This window comes from Maniola hyperantus, chromosome 24 (genome assembly GCF_902806685.2).
Source record: "Maniola hyperantus chromosome 24, iAphHyp1.2, whole genome shotgun sequence".
In the NCBI taxonomy this organism is placed as follows: domain Eukaryota; kingdom Metazoa; phylum Arthropoda; class Insecta; order Lepidoptera; family Nymphalidae; genus Maniola; species Maniola hyperantus.
Window position 1 is genome coordinate 3,997,000 of NC_048559.1, and position 27,427 is coordinate 4,024,426.

Genomic DNA, 27,427 nt, shown 5'->3' on the forward strand with positions numbered 1-27,427 from the left:
AGGTATGTTATAAATGAATTTTCCGTTACAGCTACTATTTTTTTTAAATGCTTTAATGTAAGCGACAATAAAATAGTCATTCTCCCGCAATCGCGCAGCTGATAAGAGATTGATTGTATGGTTTCCTTCACAAAGATCTATTCAAACTTTCTAAAATGGAATGTCGATAACTAATAAGGTAATAAGTATTAACATAAGTAAATACAGTACGCGGCAGAAAGTGATGTACACCGACCTTTAGGAGATAGCAGATTTGTAGAGCAGTCTTTGTCATTAAGACAAAGAGTCATATAGGTATGAGTGACAGAGCCAACGCTACAAGTACAAAGCCGAAATGTCATTCTAATGGCCGATGTACATTACTTTCTGCCGCGTACTGTAACTTATGAAGCCGCATGCTTCACGTATTAGAATCGAGGAAGCGAATCACTTTGAACGAGTCGATCGAATGTCGACTATGCTGTACATATTACTGCAGACCTTTAAGTTGCCTATGTCCGAAAGTAAATTTTTTAAACCTTTTTTTTAATAGAGATAGCGAGCAAACGAGCAGGCGGGTCACCTGATGTTAAGTACACCAGTGGCGTCTACAGACTTTTAAGCCAGGGTAGGCATTAGTTAGGTAGGAACCTGTTTACTGGCAGTTTACTGGCAAAAATATGCTGAGCTATTACAACTGGGGTACGCAGTGCATGCATGCCTCTGTGACCTGCACGCCACTGGTGATTACCGCCGCCCATGAACATTTGCAGCACCAGAGGAACCGCCGATGCGTTGCCGGCCTTTTAGGAATTTGTTGGTCCGCCCCTTGAATAACCCCATGTTATAATCTAGTGGGAACACCGCCGATGGGAGTTGGTTCCACAGTTTGCATGTGCGTGGAAAGGATCTGGCACAGCGGACGGTCGAAGTGCACCAGACACCCAGGTGGTGAGGGTGAAATTCCTTACGGTGGCGCGCCTTGGAAATTCTCACTAAATATAACCTAAACAGCCATCAAACATTGCATCAAGTCGTCAAAGCCATCATTCCCTTCGCAAAGTTCCTTCAGTCTTTCCAATTGGTTCGCATTAAAATTAGAATGCAATGCCGCGATACACAACAACCTACGATCGGAAAACGACATGTTACCCGTTTTTTTTTTCGACAAAATCGGTGAAAACCCCCCAATTTTGGGAATTTTCAGGATTCTCCCGACTTTTGTGGAGTCCTACCCTAAAAATGTGGAATGATAAGGGGTTAATAGATCGTATAAACTGGTTTGAGCTGGCTGAAACTAGTAACGTTAGAAGGCAATATGGCAGGAGTTTGGAGGATATTCCGGATAACAGATGACATAGAGCCTCGAATATCCATCCGCTGAGTACTGGCAGCTGGTCTTGCGTGACTGACGTTTCAAACACCTGTACAGAAAAAAATTTATAAGCAGGCGTTACTTTGCAGAAGTTTATAATAGAAGGAATTAAATACGTACGATACAAAAAGGATTGAGTCATAGTCCACATCCTACTAATATTTTAAATGCAAAAGTGTGTTGCTTTTTTGTTACATACATGAATTTGTGGTTACATCACAAAAAAGTGTTATTTTTTGTACGATGGTACGGAATCCTTCATGTGCGAGTCCAACTCACCAATTTTTTAGGGTTCCCCACCGAAAAAGGAACCCTTATAGGATCACTTCGTTGTGTCTGTCGTGTCTGTCAAGAATCATGACATTTGTCAGGTAGGTAGGTCTTATAGCACACGTATGGGGGAAAATCCGAAAACCGTGAATTCAGTGTTCATGAACAAATAATTAGTATTTTCAACTTTCGAAGTAAGATTAATATACCAAGTGGGGTATCATATTATGAAAGGGCTTTACCTGTATATTCTAAAACAGATTGTAATTTATTTTTATGCATAATAGTTTTTATTTATCGTGCAAAATGTAGAAAACGTAGTACGGAACCCTCGGTGCGCGAGGCTAACTCGTACTTGGAAGGTTTTATTTACCTCAAAAACTATTTCAGCGTTCAGCACCGAACAATCAATCCACCTGTCCCTTTCGCTCCATATCGCCATCCTTTTCCTTTCCGTCTCCTTACAGCACTCCAAATACTCTATAACGACTCTACTCAACGTCGCTGCGGGGGGTAATGTTTCCCTCAAGAAGTATTTCAACGTAGTTGCTATGATCATTTTATTTTCCTTATGTCTGCACTGACGTAGTATTTTGTATAGGAGAGTTATCCTTTCCATAGAGTTCATTAGGACGTCTGGGTCCATGTTTGATACGTCCGATTCTAGTTTTGGACTGATTAATCTGTTATCGGCTGTAAAAAAAATTGCGATAATCTAAATATATAAAAGAAAAGGCTGACTGACTGACTGACTGACTAACTGATCTATCAACGCATAGCTCAAACTACTGGACGGATCGAGCTGAAATTTGGCATGCAAATAATAAATGATAAGAAAGGATTTTTGAAAATTCCACCCCTAGGAATTTGAAATTTTTGTAGTCTACTGTTGAAACTTGATTTAATTTAACTTCAGTTCTTCTTTACCATCTGATAATAAGAAATAAGCAAAATACTTCACTTTTAATTTAATTAAAGTAATGTTTAATTTCATTTTCCATCTATTTCAATAAGCAAAGGACAAAAATACTTAGGCTGAGATTTATAGCACACTTTGACTTTTCTCAGACTTAAGATTGAGTTAAAACGAGACAGATTTATGTGAGAGATATAGCTCCGTCTCGTTTTAACTCTGTCTTAACTCTAACCAAAGTCAGTGTGCTCTATGGATCTCACCCTTAGTAATATCTATAGTCTAAATAATAGCTTTTTTAATAGTCAAAGGTCTAATTTCCTTACCTGAAAACAGATGCACCATCAAAATCTGCACAGCATGATGCTCAGAGTACTTCTTCATATTCTCTATATCCAATAACTTCTCGATTATAATATTCTTCAGATCTTTTGGTAATACTTGTTGACGTAGGGCTGACGTTATACCCTAAAATGTAAGATTTTAGAAAACATGATTCGATTTGTTCATCAAAATAATAACTTTATTTGACAGATTACTATAGAGTAAATTTTCAATAAAAAAATTACTGAGAAATAGATACGCTTTATACCACGAAACCACGACAATATAATGCATACATTTTGAGATCTCACACGCCATTTTAGCTCTATGTGTCAACTGTTTTGTCAAAAGTACGATTTTAAAAGTGAACTGTACTTTTGAGCATGACAATTGGCACATAGATCTAGAATGGCGTGTAAGATCTCAAAATGTACGTGTAAACATCTCGATATCTTCTCAGCACGAAATAAGCCTAAAATCAAGTATAGCGCATACAATTTGAGCGATTCGCCATATACAGGATGTGATCAGAACGCTGGCAAAAACAAAGACAGGTGATAGTACTTATGATTACTGATATGATACCACAAAATAAAGGTCAAAAAATATGAAAAATCCTATATTTTGTACAAGTTTACGATATATTGCAAATAAAATATCTGAATGACGCTAGAGATCAATGAACGTTGCGTAAGTAGGCCACCCGGAGTCAATACCGCGTCGGAGGTGGAGCATTGACCCGAGTTTTGCACGCTATACGTTGCGGGTTTGAAAAACACTAAATCACTAAAACTACAAAATGAGGCAAATGGTTATTGATATTGGATTGTGTTTAGGTAGTATAACAATAACGCTAAGTTTTTGCTAGCGTTTTGGTTTTACCCTGGATTTTGTTCTAGGTGTTAGGTAACTGTCATGTAAACCGTACTTTTGACATGACAGATGATACAAAGAGCAAATAATATGACGAGTCCTTTCTCTAAATATACGCATTTAACAAGCTTTTCAAAGAAAATAAAGGTACCAAGGGTCACTGGAGAGATAAGTTCTTCCCTACCCTCTATTTATCTTTTTTCTGTTAATTTGTTAATTTCTGGTGGAAATAATTATTTTTAAAATAAATATTACCTTCACAACCAGATCGGCACAATAATGCCTGGGGTTGGCCAGCACAAAATCCACAGCAATGTTCATCAGGTCTGGGTGTCCAAGTTCAACCAGAGTGAATAAAACCGCCCAGTATAAACTTTGCTCGTGGAGAGAAAGTCTGAAAGAAAAATTAATAAAACTGATGTATTCAGATTAACGATTAATTGGTATCATATCAGGAAGACAGCATCAAGACCGGAAGCCGCAGCAGAAGCAGCTGAAAACGGCAAGCGGCGCAAGTATGCCTCTCTTATAGAGGTTTGCCGTGGAGACCCTGGGGCCATGGAGTCTTAGTGCTAAAAAAATTTTACGAGACATTTCAACGCGATTAATAGCCTCATCTGGTGACAGAAGGGCTGGCTCATTTTTTGCGAAACGGATCAGCCTGGCTGTCCAGCGCGGAAATGCAGCCAGTATTCTCGGCACCATTCCACGCGGGCATGATTTATATAGTAATTAGATAAGGCTAGCTTTAAGTTTTATTGGAATATATTCCATAATAAAAAATAACAAAAAGGCAGGATAATAAAAAAAATGGTATCCAGGTGTGAATAAACTTACTTGAAGTTATAAGTCAAGTGTGACACAGTAGTTTGCCGTAACTGAGTGATGGCCTCTGGTTGCGTGACTCGTGCGTACTGCGCGAGTTGCAACAACCAACCACGTAGTGCTGCTTGTCTGAGTGGAGGAAAACTCGATCCTAGCGACTTTAGTAGTTTTTCGTGGACTGTTGTTAGCTCCTGTGGGAAATAAGAATTATGACCACGGCATATAGTTGCGGACAAAAGACTCATTATTTTGATTCTATTATCTAATATAGTTAGTGTCAAGCCAGAGGTAAATAAGAATGCAGTGTGTATTTGTACCCTGGTAACGGACCGTTTTTTAAAGGACGCTCGTAGGTGTCAAAAGGTGCGTAAACATCGCACAAATATCTACATATGTAGTTGATTCGCTACGCTTAATTCTGTTGTACCTATATAATTTATGAACTAAAGCCTGACCAGAAATACAAAAAACTTGCCACTTGCTTGTGGGGGCGCCACATATATATATATGGTCAGAGATCATTTATTACAAGTATATGGTCACTAAATATATGGTCATTTTTCTGGTCGGCCAGGCTTTAAATTAACAGGTTAAATTTAGTGCTATCCTTTAGCGCTAGATTTATGAAAGGGCGTTATTAAAAGCATATAAATACATTTAGATCCAGTCTATTAGCCACATGGATAACTTCCACTATTCTTATAAGTAAACACAGTTCTTTTTTATTACATTCCATAGCTGTTCTTTTTAAAGCCAATCAATTCCACACCTATATTATTTTCATAACCATTTCATTCCATACCCAATATTTTCATAGCTATTTTATTCCATAGCAATTTTAATTACCACTACTTGTGACTTGCAGTGATAGCCTAGTGGTTAGGACGTCCGCCTTCTAATCGGAGGTCGGGGGTTCGATCCCGGGCACGCACCTCTAACTTTTCGGAATTATGTGCGTTTTAATTAATTAAATATCACTTGCTTTAACGGTGAAGGAAAACATCGTGAGGAAACCTGCATGCCTGAGAGTTCTCCATAATGTTCTCAAACGTGTGTGAAGTCTACCAATCCGCACATGGCCAGCGTGGTAGACTATGGCCAAAACCCTTCTCACTCTGAGAGGAGACCCGCGCTCTGTAGTGAGCCGGTGATGGGTTGATCATGATGATGACTTGTGACTTACCATAACAATTTCTAGATTTTTCCATCTCACCTGATGAGCGTGATGCAATACAGGTAGACAAGCGGCCAACGAATGTAAGGCTGATGCGGCCGCTAGCGCCCATTGCGGTGGTGGTGACGATGATAATAGGGCTGCCACCCGCGACCACTGCGTGTGAGTGGACAGTATAGCACCTACAGAGGTCGCTGCGGCGCATTTGATTAACGCTACCCGGCCTGCTATGCCAGTGGGTGACTGTAAATAAGCACCCATTCATATAGCAAGAACATCAGAAATGAGATCTAGAGGATAAGACAGGGACAAAATATTTAAAATTTCATAAGTGAAACAAGGACAGACGCCAACGCCCATTGTAGTTTTGAAGATGATAATAGGGCTGCCACACGAGACCACTGCGTGTGAGTGGATAGTATAGCACCAACAGAGGTCGCTGCGGCGCATTTTATTAACACTACCCGGCCTGCTGTGCCAGTGGGTGACTGTAAATAAACACCTATTTATATAGCAAGAACATCAGAAATGAGATCTAGAGGATTAGACAGGGACAAAATATTTAAAATTTCATAAGTAAAACAAGGACAGTACACAATACCTTAGAGTCTAACATATCTGTAGTCACATCCATAAGCAACTGTAGACAGCTGTTCACGTCGATCTCTTGATTTTTTCTCTTACGTTTCACTTCTTTACGGACTCTGTATGACGCCTCATCCGATATGTCTGAAGAATCGGCAAAAAAAAGGGGTTGAACATTTTGGTATGAGACCTGGCATACCTACAAGTCCGCCATTTTGAAAAAACCTCGTTTCGGCGGCCAGTGATAAAACATGTGTCAATTGACGCAAAAGTGATTACAATCAAAAACCATTCAGTGATGAAATGTCGTAAGTACTGTACTTTCTGAGATATTTGAATTTAAAACCATAGAAAAAACAATAATTTTTAATGATTTATTTTTCTACAATTTTGAACTCAAATATCTCAGAAAGTATATCATTTATAACATTTTATCACTAAACACTTTTTGAGAAAGGTGAGAGGTACGACGATTTTCACCGAAATCAAGGGTTTAGGAAAAGTATTTTTGAGAAAAAACTACTGAGTTTATGTTTGCAAAGTATAGTTATTTCAACTAATGAATAAATAAACTATGTCTAATGTTAAATTTCTTTAGAATTTTCTTACCCCTAATCTTATTTATACGCCCAAAGTTGTCATAAATTTAGTGTTAAAATCGGAATCTTTTGAGCCTCGTAACTTTAAAATCTATATTTTTTTCAATGTTTCATATGTAAACCTAGATAATACTTAGTTTTGAGCGTACAGTACCAAGTAATGTAGTAATTACCCTCCTACGTTTGTATGAAGAAAGCACCGTCCTGAGGCCCCTTAACATAATATAGTCTGATATCTCCTGACATCACAAAATGTAGGATTTTGTCGCGGTAATCTGAAATGGTGCTGACACTTGTTAGCTTACTATTTTTATTTAAAAAAAAACTTACCGGCAGCATACTTCAAGAACTCCGTACTAAATTGTCCATAGTGGAACCCCCGATGTCCCTCGCTTATAAGCGGTATTCGTTCAAGGTTGACATCTTCGAAGAGACTGTACGCTGAAGTGCCAATAAGGATGTTGCGGAGACGTTGCATACTGACAGTGAAAAATGTTTTTGAAAGATTTTTTAAAGTAACTTTTTTAATATAATAAGGTACCTACTAATAGTAATAAATGTAAAATGGCCGTTGAATTTCCTAACTCAGGAACTTTTTTTTGCTACATAAAGGCATGTGCCGCTATAACATACTCTTACGTAAACGACCAATGGGCGACGCGCGAATTTGTCGCCATGGCTCCAAATAGCCTAAAATCTAGAGCCGTGAAAAAAGCTAAACTGTACTTTAATAGAAAAAAAAATATTTTAAAGCATTGCTTTTCATTCATTTTGCTACCAAAACTGTGCAATTTTTTTTATATATTCAAAATGTAGTATGTCAATAAGTGACATTTTTTTTACTTCATAATCAGGATTTCGAGATATTATGAGCGTGGATATAAGATTTTGAACAATTCTACACACCCCTCGGTCCATAGTTGATATGTTCACCGTACATGCAGCATTTTTCCTCGTATGGAATGTGATACACTGAGCAATAGCTGGGTGATCCCATTGGCCGCCCAATGGGTGTGTAAATTTTAACCATTTAACCCGAAGTTACTAAACCCGGTGTTATATAATTTAACCCCGCTCTTTGACGCAAGCGGGCCTTAGTGACACATTCGAGATATGAGCGTGGATATAAGATTTTGAACAATTCTACATACCCCTCGGTCCATAGTTGATATTTCCTCGGTACATGCAACATTTTTCTTCGTATGGAAGGTGGTACACTGAGCAATAGCTGGGCGATGCCATTCACCGCCCAATGCGTATCAATTTTTACCATTTCACCCGAAGTTATTAAACCGACAGGGATGATTACGTATCTCGCGACAGGCTTGCGACAGGCGTAAATCTCGCGATCATTGCTGTCAAACGTCCGGCTAGTGAGAGACAGCAATAGCCACAAAGCAAAATGAAAAGAAGAAGAGAGACAGCAAATGAACTGTAGCATTGCTACTGCTGTCGCTACTGCAACGTTTTACGTAATCACCCCGCGCCGGTGTTATGTAATTTGACCCCGCTCTTTGACGCAAGCGGGCCTTAGTGACACATTTTGATTACATTGTGGCGGTTACCACAATAGAAACTAGATGGCGCTGTTTAATCGATGACGTAGTCCCGAACAAATGTACCGCCGATAGTAATCGCACTAACGGAGTTTTCTGCAATCTGGACTATATATAGAAGTTTCAAGACATAACCGTCGGCCCAGCTGGCGCTACCGAGCACAACCAACCGCTCGGTGGGAGATCTCCCCTTTGGTACGGTCGAGCCTGCACACCGCTCCCGTACAACATAATCAGGATTTCGAGATATGAGCGTGAATATAAGATTCTACATACCCCTCGGTCCATAGTTGATATTTCCTCGGTACATGCAGCATTTTCCCTCGTATGGAAGGCGCTACACTGAGCAATAGCTGGGTGATGCCATTCACCGCCCAATGCGTGCCGTTCCCTTGCAAAGCTCCTAATATTCCCACCCATATCTCTTCGAACTGCTTCTTTGACGACCATCCTATAAGATTTACTCTATAAACAAGAAATTGTGGTATAAGTCACAAATTAAAGTGGATTCACATGACTGCCATACTTTTACTTCCTGATGTCTTAAGGTGTATGGATAGCGTTAAGGAAATATAGTAGTAAATTATGCATATTACTCGCCAACTAACTGGCCCACCAGTTTGGCGAGATAGAAATGTAAGAAACCTGTACAATTAATAAGAATAAATAAATAAAATAAAAAAACACCGAACTTGTGAGTAAATTCATATGATCAATCCATAGTCACTACTGACAACCGCGGGGCGATTGTCTAAAACCTGCATCAATCATTATTACAATCTCAATTGTTCTGATTGGCTGAATTTGTGCGATTCTTGTTGCAACAATGAGCAACAATGCATTGTGGCCAATAGTGAGCGAGCATTAACCAATCAGAGATGATTGCGATCGTGACATTGTAGCTGTCAAACAACCGCGGTAGGGCCACGGGTCTCCTCTCAGAATGAGAAGGGTTTAGGCCATAGCGCTGGCCCAGTGCGGATTGGCAGACTTCACAAACCTTTGAGAACTTGAGAAATGCACATAACTCCTAAATGTTTGAGGTCCGTGCCCGGGATTGAACCCCCGACCTCCCGACTTAGGTCTTAGCGGATGTCTCAACTTCTATCACCGCTTATACCAGATAAGAGTTACGCGATAGAAATAGAGGATTTTATTTAACTTTAGGCTCCAGCTTTTTTATACATCTCTCGTAATTTTTTTTATTTAAAGATTGTCAGACTACTACTACTACTATCTTACCTAAATAGGAATGCTTCTAAGACGTCCATATCCTGCAACGGTTGGAGTGGCAAGTCAATCTTCTCCAATTGATCCTTCTTGATTCTCACTTCTACACACGACCATGCCATAGAGGGTATTAGAGCAACGTTTAATACTATTTCCAACCTGCAAAACAACATACCTTAAAATACAATGTGAAAAATCCATTATTTATGTTGATTATTTTATTTGTAACTAGCTTATGCTCGCGACTTCATCCGCGTGGACTAGACAAATTTCAACCCCTTATTTCACCCCCTTAGAGGTTGAATTTTCAAAAATCCTTTCTTAGCGGATGCCTACGTCATAATAGCTATCTGCATGCCGAATTTCAGCCCAATCCGTCCAATAGTTTGAGCTGTGCGTTGATAGATCAGTCAGTCAGTCAGTCAGTCAGTCAGTCACCTTTTCCTTTTATATATTTAGAAGACTAGCTGATGCCCGCGACTTCGTCCGCGTGGAGTTAGGTTTTTAAAAATCCCGCGGGAACTCTTTGATTTTCTGAGATAAAAAGTAGCCCATGTCACTCTCCAGGTATCTATATCTATACCCATGCAAAAAATCACGTCAATCCGATGCACCGTTGCGACGTGATTGAAGGACAAATAAACCAACAAACCAATAAACCAACAAACCACAAACAAAAAGGCACTGATAAGGGTACTGATACATATAAGTCTATAAGTAAATGGATCCGAGACACGGTCGTTATGGGCCTCAACAATGTATTGTCCGCGACAAGTTGAGGTGGCAGTCGGGGTATAAGGCGGGGGGACGCCCCGCACACCCGCACGACATCCTACAGTCTACTTGAATCCAGTAGCCCCCCGGGACTCGTTTCATGTTGTTTGTCCACGCTGCGCTTTCCGATGCGAGGTCGCCATTTTAGGACCGTCGGCCCCAACGTCTATCGGTTTTTCCAACTATGTGCCCTACCCATTGCCATTTCAGCTTCACAACCCGTTGAGTTATATCGGTAACTCTGGTTCTCCTACGGATCTCCTCATTTCTGATTTGATCATATTGTAGAGAAACTTCATACATAGCTCTCTCCATCACCCGCTGGGTGACTCTGAGCTTTCTTATGATCTATGTTGATAAAATGATACCTGGGCGCGTTTGGTACCCTCGTAGCTTTAGTTTTAAGTTTACGTAATTTACAAATCTAACAATTGGCACTCAAAAACCTACCTACTTTGAATAAAATTTATTTGACTTTGACTATGGATGCTTACAATTAATTAAACTACATAAAACTTGAGTATTTAAAGTTGAAATACTATAATAATGAACAGCTTACCTAGCTAAACTGATAAGAAGGCTTTCAATAGATTTCCTGTGCCGTTTACCGAGGATATTTCTGTTCTCTCTCGTATAGAAGTTTTCCTCCCAATATTCTACCAGTGTTGCCAGTTTATTGCCAGTTATTATTATATCCGGTAGTGGACCAGAATCTTGGATTTTCAAGTGAGATTTTAGTATCAATGGTTTTGTATCCTGAAAATACAAGAAACAAAATAACAATCTCTTAAAGTCATTTCAGTCTTAAGTTGAAAGGCCAGTGAAAAACAGTGCTTAAATCATTTTTGGCGGGTTTTAGAATTTTAATCTTTAATGCCATTCGATGAAGATTGTACACCCGCTTTCATTCGACCAATCAGAAAGGAGGATATACATCAAGGGTTGCTAACGAATATTTTATACAGTTTTATTACTCTACTGTAAAGTAGAATTTTTGACTTAGGTACACTCTGTTAGAACTTCACTGACGAAACCTTAATTTTAAAATTTGCTTACAACGCACATACTCCGAAAATTCTAGCAAGTAAAATAAAAGGAACGATGAATAAAAGTATATTACCTTGACTAGATACTTTACAATCGCGTACAAACAGCTTATAGCCGATTGGGTCCTATTAAAATTACTCTCAACATTCAGTTCCGACCAGATTTCGGTAAAACTCAACGCCTTCGCAACATTGTCTATGGTGACCACCATAATGTGATCCACGCATACATTATCTGTGGACGCATTTGTCCCTCGAAATGAAACGTCAGCGTGTACGGGCGTTTCGACAATTTTCTTATTTTTGATCAAAAACGACAAATATTGCAATGAAACCACAGAAAATACAGCAATATTTCGCGCTAATGTGTTCGGAATTATATTTTCCACACATTTTTCTACTAAATCGCAGTCAGTTTCGTCTATAACCGTCAAAACTTTATCAACAGCGTCCAAAAATCCGGTCAAAATTGTTTGAATCGTTACAAATTCTTGGTAGAACAATTTGTCTTGAAAAACTTGATGACATCTTCTAGTATATCTGTCTATAGTTTGTTCCACATTCAAGCTAAAGTTTTCTGATTGGCTTAACGGTCGATTTTGTTTTGGAAACAATCTTAGGACGTCTCCCAGAGATTTATCTAACGCTGCGACAGCAGCTAAATACAACTTTGGTAATTCCGGTATCATGATATCGGAATCTTCTTCCGAAATTTTCAGGTTTCCAAATTTTTCTCTGACGTCATTTTCCATTATTGGAATGAAAAACTGTGATTTCGATTCTTTGCTGTCGCTCTTTTTGAAAACGGATAAAGAATTGACTACGTTTAATTTATTGCTATCAAAAGATGACGTCATCTCGTCTTGTGCTCTTGCTATCTCTCTCTGTTCTCTTATCGCCTCTATTTCTGTCTCCCTGAGTTCGTATACAGATACAATATTGAATAGATCTCTGGTGAAATTTTCACACGCGACTTTGAAGCATGCACTTAAGATTTTTCTATCGAACTCCGAGCACGTCATTATAGTTGTAAGATCCTCAAAAGATACGTTTGATAGTAGATGAGCGAGATCGGTATGTTTTGATACTTTTGGCATAGTACAATCTGCTTGACAGCATCTGTTGATTGGAATACACTTAACAATATTAATCCATACTAATATTATAAATGCGAAAGTGTGTCTGACTGTCTGTCTGCTAGCTTTTCACGGCCCAACAGTTTAACCGATTTTTATGAAATTTGGTACAGAGTTAGCTTACATACCGGGGAAGGACATAGGCTATTTTTTATTTTTGTTTATTTTTATCCCGGAAAATTAAAGAGTTCCCACGGGATTTTTGGAAAACCAAAATCCACCCGATAAAATCACGTCGCTCCGTCGCTCCGTTGCGACGTGATTGGAGGACAAACCAACAAATAAACACACTTACGCATTTATAATATGGGTAGTGATTACAAAGCGTTACAGAACGCGGCAGAAAGTAATGATTATTTATTTATTTATTGTCTGTCGTTGAGACCGGCAAAACGTCATATAGGTATGAGTGATAGAGACATCGCTCTACAAAGCCGGAATGTCATTCTAAAGGCTGTTTCTGTCACGTACTGTTATTTAATTTACCTGCTTTTGATCTGATTAAGTAGCCAATTACTATCGACATCAGTAGTAACAATATAATGTGTGTTGATGGCTCTCTCTTGTGACAGGTCCAGAGGAGACAGGTCAAACATAGTCGATGCTAATGCGTTCAGTTCCACTACCAAGTTTGAGTACCTAAAAATTTTGTTCTGGGATTATAATCTTTGTACCAATATAATGAATATACTCGTACATGTTACATCCAAGAAAACATTGATATAGGTAGACCAGAATCTCATGAAATTAAATTCCAAAGTTATAAACACTGTACTCTGTGAATATCCTATGTATATAATACTCTGTGGTGAATATTAATAAATTCACCACAGAGCACTATATACATAGGATATTCACAGAGTGCAGTGTTGTATATATTTATCGTAGACTGACTAAAAAAGCTAGACTAAAGTACTGTGTAACCGCGTGTCAGATAGCGATAGCGCGACGTAACGATGAATAACACGACAATTACCATTGTTTAGTAGTCAATATTTGTATTAAACGTTTTTTATGTGAAAACAAGGTTGAAAGAATGAAAAAAATCGGTTACACGATAAGGGACAAAAACTAGGTTAGCTGCGTCTCTGTTTATCACATTTGTTAATTTTGTCTGTGCTCTCTTTTTAGTGTGAATGAGAAAGCAAACGTTCCTCTGTCTAGATTTTTTACTGCTACGACATTAATAAATTCACCACAATATCCACCACAGAGTACTATATACATAGGATATTCACAGAGTACAGGCAGTGCTGCTAACTTCGGAATTTCATTTCCATATTTTTCATGAAATGAATCATGGTTTAGTTAACATTATATTTTGTATCTCCCCTTTTTGTAAAATCGCGTATGTCATCTGCCAAAAAGGGATAGCATTACAAATGTTTAACTAAACGGGGGTTAAATGCTTGGTAAAATTGGGTGGTTTTCATCTAAACAAACAATTTTAGACTTGCCTTTACACAAGTTTAAAAAATCTATTAAAAGTATGCTCTTTAAAAAAAACATATACAATGGAAGACTATGTAAATGATAAGAATGCTTGGATTTGACTCGCTCCAGCAATGCACGTGGCTGCAATTGCTTGTACAGTATGGTATAATAATATTGTAAATGGATGACTTGAAAAGAGCAACCGCCGAGTTTCTCGCTGGTTCTTCTCGGTAGGAACGGCATTCCGAACCAGTGGTAAATTAAACTAGTGAACGATTCATAAGAACTTGTAATAAGTCTTCTTGAATAAAATAAATTCTATCTATCTATCTATCTATCTATCTATCTATGAAAAATGCTTACCGAATATGAACCTTATCCCGTTGCAATAGTTCCAAAGCCACTTGAACGTCTTCTTTAGACAGCTGGTTGTTTACGACATCGGTGGACATTTCCTTTAGCATTCGACACCTATCTATTGCTAACTTCGCGAACCTATTACATAACACAACGATGGAAGATTTTAGCGTTTAAGCTACCGTGAGTGGTTTCCATTCTACATATCTCACACCCGGCTTTATACTCACGTGTTTTAGTCGACGTTAGCCTGACTAGTTTCGAACCCATCCAGGGTCCTTTTTCAAAGGGAGTCAGTTCGCGCACGCGTCGCGATTAAGACTACTCGGGCGGCGAAACTAGTCGGGCTAACGTCAACTAAAACACGTAAGTAAAGCCGGGTGTGAAATATGTAGGATGAAAGACTTTTTTATAAGTATTGATTTATCGAAATCTGAAGAATCAAAATACAGAAAGGCGGCAGAAAGTAATGGACATCGACCTTAAGAAGGAGACCGACAAACGACTTACGACATATAGGTATATGAGTGACAGAGACAACGCTCTACAAAACCGAAATGTCATTCAAAAGGCCGATGTACATTACTTTCTGTCGCGTACATTACTAACATAACGAATTTCTGCCATCTTTACTCTTGCCTCAAAATCTTTACCGCGGTTTAAACTTGAAACAGACGTTAAACGCGTTTATCCCTTAACACACGCGTGTTCAACGATTGTTTTAATCACTCTTATTTTTAGGGTTCCGTACATCAAAAAAGGAAACCTTAAAGGATCACTTCGTTATCTGTCCGTCTGTTTGTTCGTCTGTCTGTCGTGTCTTCCAAGAAAACATATAGGGTACTTACCCGTTCACCTAGAATCATGAAATTTGGCAGGTAGGTAGGTCTTATAGCACAAGTAAAGATAAATATCCAAAAACTGTGAATTTATATTTACATCACAAAAAAATTTAAATGTGTTCAAATAATTAGTATTTTCAACTTTCCTTTTTTCCTTTTGAGGTATGGTATGGAACCCTAAAAAGTGAAAAAAAAAACGAAACTTACCTAGTAGCGATGGCCGGTTCCAGTTTGCCAATGATACGGCAAATCAAAAACACCAACGCACCTGATCGACTCTCGTGGCATAGGGAGAGAATTTTGTACGTATTCAGAGCAAATTCACCCTAAAACGGAGCAACAGACAACGTCAAGTAAAGACTGACACAAAAATATAGTTTCTTATTTCATTATTTGGGTTCAGTACAGACGATGAATTATATTTTACTAGATGATACCCGTGACTTCATCCTCGTGGATTTAGGCTTCCCATGGGAACTTTTTGATTTTCTGGGACAAAAAGTTCATCCCCGCGCACCTGATCGGCTCTCGTGGCATAGGGAGAGAATTATTAATGTATTCAGAGCAAATTCACCCTAAAACGTAGCAACAGACAACGTCAAGTAAAGACTGACACAAAAATAGTTTTTTTTTTTCATTATTTGGGTTCAGTACAGACGATGAATTATATTTTACTAGATGATGCCCCAGTCGGAAGACACTGAGGCGCTAAAACGGCTACCGAAGACGCAACTTGCTATTTATATACATACTAGTTTAATAATATGTAATTGTTTAAATTAACAAATTGTAAATTGTGAACCCTCAGAATAATAAAGGCATATTTATTATTTACTAGCCTATACTCGCGACTTCGTCCGCGTGGACTACACAAATTTCAAACCCCTTTTTCACCCCCTTAGGAGTTGAATTTTCAAAAATCCTTTCTTAGCGGATGCCTACGTCATAATAGCTATCTGCATGCCGAATTTTAGCCCGATCCGTCCAGTAGTTTGAGCTGTGCGTTGATAGATCAGTCAGTCAGTCAGTCAGTCAGTCAGTCAGTCAGTCAATCAGTCAGTCAGTCACCTTTTCCTTTTATATATTTAGATTATTTATTATAGATGATGCCCGCGACTTAATCCTCGTTGATTTAGGTTTCCCATGGGAACTTTTTGATTTTCTGGGACAAAAAATAGCCTAAGTTCATCCCCGCGCACCTGATCGGCTCTCGTGGCGTAGGGAGAGAATTTTTAATGTATTCAGAGCAAATTCATACTAAAACGGAGCAATAGACAACGTCAAGTAAAGACTGACACAAAAATACGGCTTTTTATTTCATTATTTGGGTTCAGTACAGACGAAGAATTATATTTTACTAGATGATCCTCGTAGATTTAGGTTTCCCATGGGAACTTTTTGATTTTCTGGGACAAAAAGTAGCCTAAGTCCATCCCCGGGACGTAAACTAACTCTGTGCTTTTCGTCAAAATCGGTTAACGGATGGGCCGTAAAAAGCAAGCAGACAGACAAAGACACAGATATACACATACACACTTTCATAATATGGATTACTAGTTTATGCCCGCGACTTCGTCCGCGTGGATTACACAAATTTCGAACCCGTATTTACCTCCTCCTTAGGGGTAGAATTTTCAAAATTCCTTTTTAATGGATGTCTGCGTCATAATAGATATCTGCATGCCAAACAGCCCGATCCGTCCAGTAGTTAGAGGTGTGCGTTGATAGATCAGTCAGTGCTTTTCGTTTTATATATTTAGACTTAGTCACAAAAAAAATGATGGTATTAGCTCAATGTTGATTGGTCACCCTTACACTAATATTCTTTCCTTAAGAAGCCATAAAAAAGCTGTGATAGCCTAGTCGGTAGGACGTCCGCCTTCTGTCGGGGGTGTTCTGTATGTTCGGTCGGAGGTTCGATCCCGGGCACGCACCTCTAACTTTTCGGAGCTATGTGCGTTTTTAATAATGAAATATCACTTGCTTTAACGGTGAAGGAAAACATCGTGAGGAAACCTGCATGCCTGAGAGTTCTCCATAATGTTCTCAAAGGTCTCTAAATCAAAACTCTGTAGCGAGCCTGTGATGGGTTGATCATGATGATGATGATAAAGAAGCCATAATATTTAAGTTTTACCTTCAAACAGCTCTGACATCTCGCAGCGACGGCTTGTAGCAATAGCCCCGAAGCACCCGCGGCCTGCTGGACCCTGTCTATAAGGTTCCTGATAATTTCCTCACTGTACTGCGAAACTAGGACGTGGACTCTGTTTACTAGCAGCCAAGTTAGGTGCACCGCTTCTGATAGACCGTTGTCTACCTGTACAGGAAAGCAATCACTGAGTAATCATAATAAGAATACCCGGCTGAGTTTATTGTGGGCTCTTCCCAGACTTGGGCGCGTTTGGAACCCTCATAGCTTTCACCGCTATATCACTTGCTTTAACAGTGAAGGAGAACATCGTCAAGAAACCTGCATGCCTGAGAGTTCTCCATAATGTTCGTAAAGGTGTGTGAAGTCTACCAATCCGCACATGGCCAGCATGGTATAGACTATGGATAAAACTCTTTTCACTCTGAGAGGAGACCCGTGCTCTGAGCCGGCAATGGGTTAATCATGATGATGATCACTACTTCTATTATAAATGCGAAAGTGTGTTTGCTTGTGGGTTTGTCCTTCAATCACGTCGTAACGGAGCATCGGATCGACGTGATTTTTTGCATGGATATAGTTAAAGACTTGGAGAGTGACATAGGCTACTGTTTATTCCGGAAAATCAAAGAGTTCCCACGGGATTTTTAAAAACCCTATATCCACGCGTACGAAGTCGCGGGCATCAGCTAGTGATGAAATAAAGGGCAGTATACTCACAAAATACTCGCAGTATGCCATAACACACGCTGTTTGCAGAAGATCTACCCTCAAGAGTGTAGTGTCTCCGCTGTCTGCACTCAATGGCAGGTTGCGAGCGAATCCTATCAGCTTGTGCCAGTATTTATGCGAAAGGAAGTTTAACCTTAAACAAAGATTTTGCTGGTTTAATGGTTTATTTTATTTATTTTATTTTATTTATTAGGAACACACACAATACATTAATTTAACACAAACTACGACACTTATAGACAAACACAGGCTGATAAATGTATCTATAAAATGTGTACACAGCATTTGTAAAATATCTAGACAAATAAAAAGAACTTAACTAACTACTTAACTAAACAATTAATAATTAAGTTACTTAGGAGATGAACCCACCGTAAAATGATAAGAGCTTTTTTTTGAATGCAGTAGCTGAGTCATGAAATATGTCGATGCCAGGTATCTTTTTTGATATTTCGTTAAATTTTGCACATATACGCATAATTGGGGCTTGATTTCTTAGATGAGATTTGGTGAAAGGTATATGGAAGATTTTTGGGGATATAAAACTGCGGGAGTGTCTATGTGGAACAGATAAGGATATTCGATTGAGAATATGGTTTGAACAGTTAGAGCTTTATTTTATTTTTTGTTTATTTGAAAGTAATCAACAGCGTAAATACATAATTATTATTTAAATTTAAATCTAGTTATAACAGAAGGCCAAAAGAGATTACTTAAAATTATAATTAAAACTATTTTTAACAGATATGGTTTGGTAAGGTCATTGTGGGAAAAGGATATACAGTATCCAGCAGGAAATATTGTACTTCAACCTTTAGAATAAGATTTCGGTTTTGTAGAGCGTTGTCTTTTTCACTCATAGCCAATGTGACGTTTTCTCGGTCTCAACGACAGAGACAACCCTCTGCGAAATCTCTTTCTAAAGGTCTATGTACAATATTTCTTGCCAGCTATTGTAATATTAAAGACTAAACGATGCCCATGTCTGCTTCCGCGTGGATTTAGTTTTTTTTAAAGTCCGTGGGAATTCCGGGATAAAAGTACCTTATATCCATCTCTAGGATGCAAGCTATCTATCTATATATACTAATATTATCAATGTGAAAGTGTGTCTATTTGTGTGTCTGTCTGTCTGTCTCTTACCTTTTCATTGTGGGATTTTAAAAACCTAAATCCACGCGGATAAAGAAGCGGACATTAGCTAGTACTTTAATAATTAAAAATTAGATCTAAATAAATACCTGATCAGTAAATGTGACCAATGAACGGTTAACGTAGGTAACCTATGAGCAACCTTCAAGCAGATTAGATTCAAGGAGTCCAGGGGTATATTCTCTTCAGGGCTGTATAGGCCTGTATTGAGCCCACTTTGCTCGTTATGCAAGATCGTTTGAGCCATTTTGGCTGTTAGGGGAAATAGGCAGCCATCTGCAAAAAGAATTGTAAGTCAACTGAAAAGTTTTTGATGGTTATTACAATCTCAATTGGTTATGATTGGCTGAATTTATAGTTGTACTGTTTCGTAGACTGTATGGTTATGTGTGTGTGAATGCACAGTACACATACACAGTGTTATAATTTGCGTGTCGCTTAGTCTCGACCGGCGGTTTACGCTACGCAAACAAATGCGTTAACGTTTATATCTGTACTTCTGTTTCGCGGAGACTGTGTGGCTATGAGTGTGTAAATGCACAGTACACATACACAATGTTATAATGTGCGTGTCGCTTAGTCTCGACCGGCGGTTTACGCTACGCAAACAAATGCGTTAACGTTTATATCTGTACTTCTGTTTCGTGGAGACTGTGTGGCTATGAGTGTGTAAATGCACAGTACACATACACAATGTTATAATGTGCGTGTCGCTTAGTCTCGACCGGCAGTTTACGCTATGCACACAAATGCGTTAACGCTTATATCTGTACACTCACTACCGGCAAAGCCGTGCCGCCAAGCGATTTAGTGTTTCGGTACGATGCCGTGTAGAAACCAAAGGAGTGTGGGTTTAACAAAAACTGTCTTACTCCTTCAAGGTTAGCCCGCTTCTATCTTAGATTGCACCATCATTTACCATCAGGTGAGATTGCAATCAAGGGCTAACTTGTATCTGAATAAATAAATAAAAATGCGTATGCGAGTCAGACTTGTACCCGAAGTGTTACGTACCATCGTAGAAGAAATAACACTTTTTTAATTTCCATGGCAGCCATTTTGAAATTTTTATTATTTGTTGTTATAGCGGCAATAGAAATACACATTCTGTGAAAATCTCAACTGCCTACCTATTACGGTTCACGAGATACAGACCGCTGACAGACAGACGGACGGACATTAGAGGCTTAGTAATAGGGTCCCGCGGGCACCCTACGGGTACGAGACCCTGAAAAATTGTAACCAAAAAAAACTTACTCGTCAAATGCAGCATATGCTTCGCCTGCACAATAATATTAACGCAGACCGCATACAGCAACCGATTCTGGTCCTTATCTTCATCATCAATAATGTCGACATTCGCTTGAAAATCATCCATCTCCATGATAACATAGGTTAAAGTCTTAAATAAAAATCTGACTAGAATGACATCTGGTGAGAGATTCGCGCAGTTCTCGTTAACATTTTGAACGTTTAAAGGATCCACGTTTGGTTTGACGTTGAAGAATATCGATTGTGGGGCAATGCATGTGGATTTTAGGTAGTTTATCGACAACAGAACCTCAGTTTCTGGTATTAAAACTAGTACTTTGCGTAGAAGTACTGTTACAATTGTCAAGTAGCGGAGTTTTAGCTTTCTGGGTGTTGTGTCCTGTAATGAAACGTTTGTATTTATTTTTATTTACCTGCTTTTACAGCAAGGTATCTAGTCAATAATATCCTATTTGTGGCTAATTCCTGAACGAAACTAAATTCAGGTCTTTATTATGTACTAGATGATGCCCGTGACTTCATCCGCGTGGATTTAAGTTTTGTAAAATTCCTGTGGGAACTCTTCAATTTTCCGGAATAAAAAGTAGCCTATGTCCTTCCCCGGGATGTAAGCTATCTCTGTACCAAATTTCGTCTAAATCGATTGAACGGTTGAACCGTGAAAAGCTAGCAGACAGACAGACAGACACACTTTCGCATTTCTAATATTGGTATGGATTCAATCATTCTTTCATCATCATTGATAAATTTTATTGGACTCAAGAAATACAATTAGGGTGGATAGGATCTATAGAGCGCACTCTAGACTTAGTTTGGACTTAAGACAGAGTTAAAACGAGACAGAGCTATATCTCTCACATAAATCTGTCTCGTTTTAACTCAATCTTAAGTCTGAGCAAAGTCAAAGTGCGCTCTATACATAGATCTTAGCCTTGGTATGGCAATTCATTTAGATACTCGTATCATTTTATTTAGAGATCTGTTCTAGCAAGACATCTATATACAGGGTATCTATATGCAGTAGTGTCTCTAGCGACTCAACCGCTTGTATGGAGTCGCATTCTATGCTTCTCCTGCTGAGTAAGTTTACAAAGTATCGCTAAATATAAAAACTTACCAGATCAGGCGGTGCTTTGAACAATATCTTTAAAAGAATCTCGACCCTTGTCTGTTCTAGCAAGACATCTCTACATAGAGATTGCAGTAATCTCTCTAGCGACTCTACCGCTTGTATGGAGTCGCATTCTATACTTCTCCTGTTGAGTAAGTTTACAAAATATCGCTTGATATAAAAACTTACCTGATCAGGCGGTGCTTTGAACAATATCTTCAAGAGTATTTCAACCCTTGTTTGTTCTAGCAAGACGTCTCTATACAGAGATTGCAGTAGTCTCTCTAGCGACTCAACCGCTTGTATGGAGTCACATTCTATACTTCTCTCACTGAGCAAGTTTAGCAAAGTATCGCTCGCTAACTCTGACCAGCGGTAGTAGCTTTCCGGATGTTCTTGTGAGAGAGATAGTACGCAGGATACTAGCTCTAATACCTGCGAATAAGGGACATAATCAAGACTAACAGCTGTTACGCACTCATCCGATCCGAAACCGTTAAAATACGGATATAAAAAACTCGGACTGAACTCGGATATCTATTCAGTTTTGACATATTATCTACGGCATATGTCCGATTTGAATCGGAGGCACGTCCGAGATATTCTCACTGATGACGGAGAGAACTTGGGTGACGGAAGTGCAGTGCGTAATCGCTCTTATAGTCCGCCACAGGTCGAGATAGCAATCGGGGTATGAGGCGGGGGGGACGCCCGTGCTCGCCAGCACCGGATTAGCGCGGGGGCAGTGCGGGTGTGCGGGGCGTACCCTCCCCGATTGCCATCTAGACCGTTCGTGAATTGAATTACTATGAATCTATTACTATGAATCTATAGTAATAGATTCATAGTAACAAATCAAACTTCAATGTACGTGGTGTACGTAAGAACAGCATAAGTCCATTAAATATTGGTCCTAAAAACCGGTCAAGTTCGAGTCGAACTCACACACGAAGAGTTCTGTTCCATCGTACAAGATTATGTACCTACGAGTACTTTTTTAATTTACATGGTGACCATTTTGAAATTTTTGTTATTTGTCATTAAAACAGCAATAGAAATACATACTGTGAATTTTTTAACTCTCTTCTCATTATATTCATGAAATACAGCCCTCTAATAGACAGACGTACGGTCGGACATACAGACGGATGGATTATACGTACTTTAGGCTGATGCATAGTTTTCTGTAGCATGTAGAAAAGAACTTCTCTAGTAGCTTGCATCTCTTGTTGTTGGGCTCGACCCAATACACTGCTGCCACCTTTAAATAAATAAATAAATAAGTAAATAAATATTTAAAGATTACCTATCGCAAAATAAACGTTATCCGCGCTAAACAATCGTGAAAAATGCTATTAAGACTAGTTTCTTTATTAACTGTGCGTTGATAGATCAGTCAGTCAGTCAGTTAGTCACCTTTTCCTTTTATACATTTAGATTTACACACGTACGTCTGCTTTTAAATGCTTATACAACTTTAGCTACCCTACCGGCAATGCCGTGCCGCCAAGCGATTTAGTGTTCCGGTACGATGCCGTGTACCAAACGAGTGTGGGTTTAACAAAAACTGTCATACTCCTTCCAGGTTAGCCCGCAGTGGCGTAGCTACCTAGGGGCTAGGCGGGGCAGTGCCCCGGGGCCCTCAAGCTCAGGGGACCCTCGAATCCTCACCAGAAAATCCCGATCGAACTGAACTTTTGAAAATTTCTCCCATTTTCAAAATAAATATGACAGGTTGCAACCCGACTTTAATCATGGCAACTCAGTTGGGAGAAATTCGAAAGTTATACCTAGGGGATTCCCCTAAATTCTTCCTATGGGTTGGTAGTTTTGTCAAATTGACGGATTCTGTGCCAATACCTACCAAGTATTAATAGTAATTTATGTTGTTATTGTTTGATATTTTAATTACCTGCCCTGCAGTGCACGAAAAAAAGCGATAAAGTAGCTTAGCATTTTTAAAGTATTTGTATATTTAATATTTTTACTTGATAAAACCTAACCAGTTTAGACAGGAGTGGGGCCCCATTTTTTGATTTGCCCCAGGGCCCTTGGTTACCTAGCTACGCCACTGTTAGCCCACTTTCATCTTAGACTGCATCGTCAATTACCACCAGGTCAGATTGTAGTCACGTTTTAACTTGTATCTGAATTTAAAAAAAAGCTTACCTCCCATATTACTGAAAACTTTGACAGCGACAGGTTCCAAGCCAGCGATACATTCGTCTTGCGCCCCTGATGCCATCAAACCGTCACATAATTGGATGAGCTGTGATCAGTACAAAGAAGAAAGCAAGTTAATGGCGCCGATTCGGTTGTCTTTCTCGAAACTAAATCTTAGAGTACCTGCATCTTTTTCTTTTAAATATTGCTAAAACGGGACGGAACATTAATTCCGAGGGAAAAAACGGGACGGACAGGCGGACGGACGAACATCGAAGGCTTAGTAATAGGGTTCCGTTGGCACCTTTCGGGTACGGAACCCTGTAAACTTATTGAGAGGAATTCTAAACCCAAACCTACCTTTGGAATCTCAATAATTGTCTTCGTATGATGTTTGGAAGATGAAAGTTGCACTAAAAACAGCAGAATACTATTCACTAGGTCACAACAGTTTCTGAAATAAAAACATACAATCATTAACAGTTAATTTTTTGGTGGTCAAATAATACATAAATGTGAAAATATCAACTCTCTACCTATTTCGGTTCACGATATACAGCCCGCTGCCAGAAAGGCGGACGGACGGACGGACGGACGGACAGCGGAGCCTTAGTAACAGCCACCCTTCAGGTATAGACCGCTTTTAAAAACTTGAAGAAGTATCTGAATTTTTAAAAAAATGACTCACGGTATCTCATGCTGCTCTATTAACTCCAATTGCCGCATAAGGAAGCCAATGAACACTTGGTCGCTGTCCAACATGCAATAGTTTACTCGTAGGGCGAGTAACTGGTTGAGAAGGCGTAGTACTGAACATTGAAGCGGTATGTCGTTCTGCATTGTGTAACTCTAAAATGATTTATTACTATTAACATTTATTTATTTTACATCTAATTGGAACGGCAGTGCCACTTACGCTTACTAGATCAATGATAAATTTAAATACAAACACAAAAAGACACAAAATACAAAATGATAAAACATTCAAGGATTTTGAATGTACGCTGAAAACATTGAATGACCTGTTCATGCAATGCTCTCCGCGTACTTTAAAAAAATATGATAAAACTATGATAAAACTTTAAAAAGTCTTAAGAGCTTCCGACACGGTCAAGCGGCTTCACTTCAAGCACTAGATTTGTATAGCTTGATCAAACTGCTTGATATGATCAAGCGGCTTTATCAAGCAAACTGCACTTTTCTCATACATCTCGACTTATTAACGGTATTATAAACGTTCGTTTCTTCATAAAGATTACAAAACGTACTTATACCAATGATTACTTTATCATTGGTATAAGTACGTTTTACGTTAACACCGTAGCCGGAAACGTTATTATATTATGTTATTCCAAATCAGTGCGAACATGCAAATAAATTTTCCAGCGTTTCTCAGTGCGTGCATAATATGATGTATTTACGAGTCACGACTTCCTAGCCGGCGACATCCGTGATTGAGCGGTCAAACTGAGCCCATAACTTGCACTAAACTATCAAATTTCTAGCATACATCGATACCGTATCTTACAAAGAAATTTGCTCTTTTCATCAGGGCTACTGTCCGAACATCAAAAAAAAATTAACGTGAAAAATGATCGCCTCATACCCCAATTGTCATCTCAACTAGTCTCAGACTACCTGTACGTAATAATTTTATCAAAAATTTTAAACTACTTCAATTCAACTATTTAAGAAAGACATCTTGCAGAATTTAAAATATTTTCGGTTCGGGCCATATAAAAATACATACCTTCAAAGATTGTATAACAACGGGTTCAAACAACCGTATATACCGCTCTAATTCCTTTTTATTAGTACTCCACTTCCGGTCCGTACGATTTTTCGAAAAATTCTCCATCGCCATCAACAAATGTTTCTCGTCCATCATCCGCGGATTTTTCGAATCCAAAGATAATTTCTGACTAGAATTCGAACTAATGCTACTTTTATCGTCTTCAATGTTTTTTAACGAATTCACTAACATTACATCTTGGAAGAAACTTGGAGTTTCCATATCCTGTTTCTTATCAGCTATGCTCATGAAATCGGTGTACTGATTAACCATGTTGGTCCCGAAAAGGCATTTTAGTAGTTGGGTAACGCAGTAGACTGTTAGATCGGGGGATAGGGGCATCATGACTTTGAGGTAGAAAAGGATTTCTTCGGTGACAGGCCCGAATTCTCTTTCCGTTGCCAATTCGAGTTGGATAGCTAAACAGTTGAGTGTTGTTGAGAGGAATTCGTGGAAAATGCTTGATTTTGGGTCTAGATTTATCTGAAATAAAGTTCAAGTGTCAGTAAAAACTGGCAAGAGAATAAGCTGATATTCTGATCTTGACTCGAGATTACTGAAGTTGTGGTATGATGAAACATTATCTCGTCATTAAAATGGGGTCATTCAAGCTGACAACGCATTGGCGGTTCCTCTGCTGCAAATGGTCAAGGACGGCGGTAATATTTAGCATCAGGGAAGCCGCCTGCTCGTTTGCTCCCTATTTTTTTTATGCTGGAAAACCGCAGCAGGCAGCTTAATCCGAATTTATCTTATTCGTATGCGACGTTGTAGCCAAAAACCAAAAGAGTTAGAATGTTCACGAATGTAGAGAGGTTTCACATCTCAGCAACGCTACGTTACGATAGAATTTAAGCATCAAAACACAATAAAGTCAGAGTAAAATAGTCTTAATAGTCCTTGATTTAAAGTAAAAAATTCACTATCACAGGTCTTAATATTGTTGTTTCCGCTTGGAGCGCTAACTGCAGATGTATGGGAACTTGGGCATTAAAACAAGTTAAAATTATTTGACGCGGTATTTCGACACTAGAAATAACGCTAGTCAGGTACAAAATCTTATACTAGCCCTACAATTCTAAATGATCATATTCTCGACAGTAAGTACGTTTATTCAGAAAACTGGGCTAAAAATTAACCTAACCATTATTATTATAAGAAGTTACTGATACCAAAAACCTTATTATATATTCTGCAAGTTATTTTTATTTTCTAGATACTGAATACTTACTTTGTAATTCGAGTATGTGGCCCGCAAATTTTCATAGAGCTTCATATAAAAGGGTTCGTTGAAGAAATGCCCCGCAAAGTTAGCTTTCAGGCTAGTTGCGGGCACGGGCGTTCGTTTACGTAGAGACCCCTTATCATCTGATTCTGAAGTGATGCTGCCCTTTCTTTGAACCGAATCTGAAAAAAATCGTCTTTATTTAAACTGTACATACAGGGTGTAACCAGAACGCTAGCAAAAACTTAGCAGTTATGGTATACTAGCTTATGCCCGCGACTTCGCCCGCGTGGACTACACAAATTTTAAACCTCTATTTTACACCCTTAGGTTTGATTTTTAACTATGAGATTTTAATATGAGCTTAATAAAATATGAGATACTGCTAATTGCAAAAATATTAACTACAAAACTTCTTTATAGACACTTCAAAACTGACAGACTTTCATACAAACTTCAAACCCCTATTTTATCCCTTTAGGGGTTGCATTTTGAAGAATCCTTTCTTAGCGGACGCCTACGTTATAATAGCTATC

The 27,427-nt window shown here is 38.8% G+C and overlaps 1 protein-coding gene across 4 annotated transcripts in view; it reads right to left on the minus strand.

Annotated features, from left to right (window-relative positions):
• Positions 1-991: 991 nt before the first annotated feature.
• htt (huntingtin) overlaps positions 992-27,427 on the minus strand; it is a 51,799-nt gene continuing 25,363 nt past the window's right edge. The window contains exons 18-43 of one of the 4 annotated variants that reach the window (XM_034981355.2): positions 26,898-27,073; positions 25,625-26,149; positions 24,563-24,723; positions 24,235-24,328; positions 23,881-23,980; positions 22,875-22,972; positions 21,901-22,146; positions 20,586-20,979; positions 19,418-19,604; positions 18,165-18,309; positions 17,430-17,612; positions 15,500-15,618; positions 14,457-14,588; positions 13,146-13,298; positions 11,598-12,642; positions 11,037-11,233; positions 9,716-9,862; positions 8,750-8,938; positions 7,248-7,396; positions 6,335-6,462; positions 5,773-5,976; positions 4,572-4,750; positions 3,990-4,128; positions 2,864-3,005; positions 1,998-2,317; positions 992-1,403 (exon numbers count right to left, since the gene is read on the minus strand). In XM_034981355.2, coding sequence (XP_034837246.2) covers positions 1,128-1,403; positions 1,998-2,317; positions 2,864-3,005; positions 3,990-4,128; positions 4,572-4,750; positions 5,773-5,976; positions 6,335-6,462; positions 7,248-7,396; positions 8,750-8,938; positions 9,716-9,862; positions 11,037-11,233; positions 11,598-12,642; positions 13,146-13,298; positions 14,457-14,588; positions 15,500-15,618; positions 17,430-17,612; positions 18,165-18,309; positions 19,418-19,604; positions 20,586-20,979; positions 21,901-22,146; positions 22,875-22,972; positions 23,881-23,980; positions 24,235-24,328; positions 24,563-24,723; positions 25,625-26,149; positions 26,898-27,073 — 5,828 coding nt within the window. In that variant the 3' untranslated portion in view covers positions 992-1,127. Of the gene's footprint in view, positions 1,404-1,997; positions 2,318-2,863; positions 3,006-3,989; positions 4,129-4,571; positions 4,751-5,772; positions 5,977-6,013; positions 6,222-6,334; positions 6,463-7,247; positions 7,397-7,826; positions 8,939-9,715; positions 9,863-11,036; positions 11,234-11,597; positions 12,643-13,145; positions 13,299-14,456; positions 14,589-15,499; positions 15,619-17,429; positions 17,613-18,164; positions 18,310-19,417; positions 19,605-20,585; positions 20,980-21,900; positions 22,147-22,874; positions 22,973-23,880; positions 23,981-24,234; positions 24,329-24,562; positions 24,724-25,624; positions 26,150-26,897; positions 27,074-27,427 lie in introns of those variants that run through there. The other 3 variants (XM_069506806.1, XR_011238140.1, XM_069506807.1) reach the window with 3 other exon arrangements.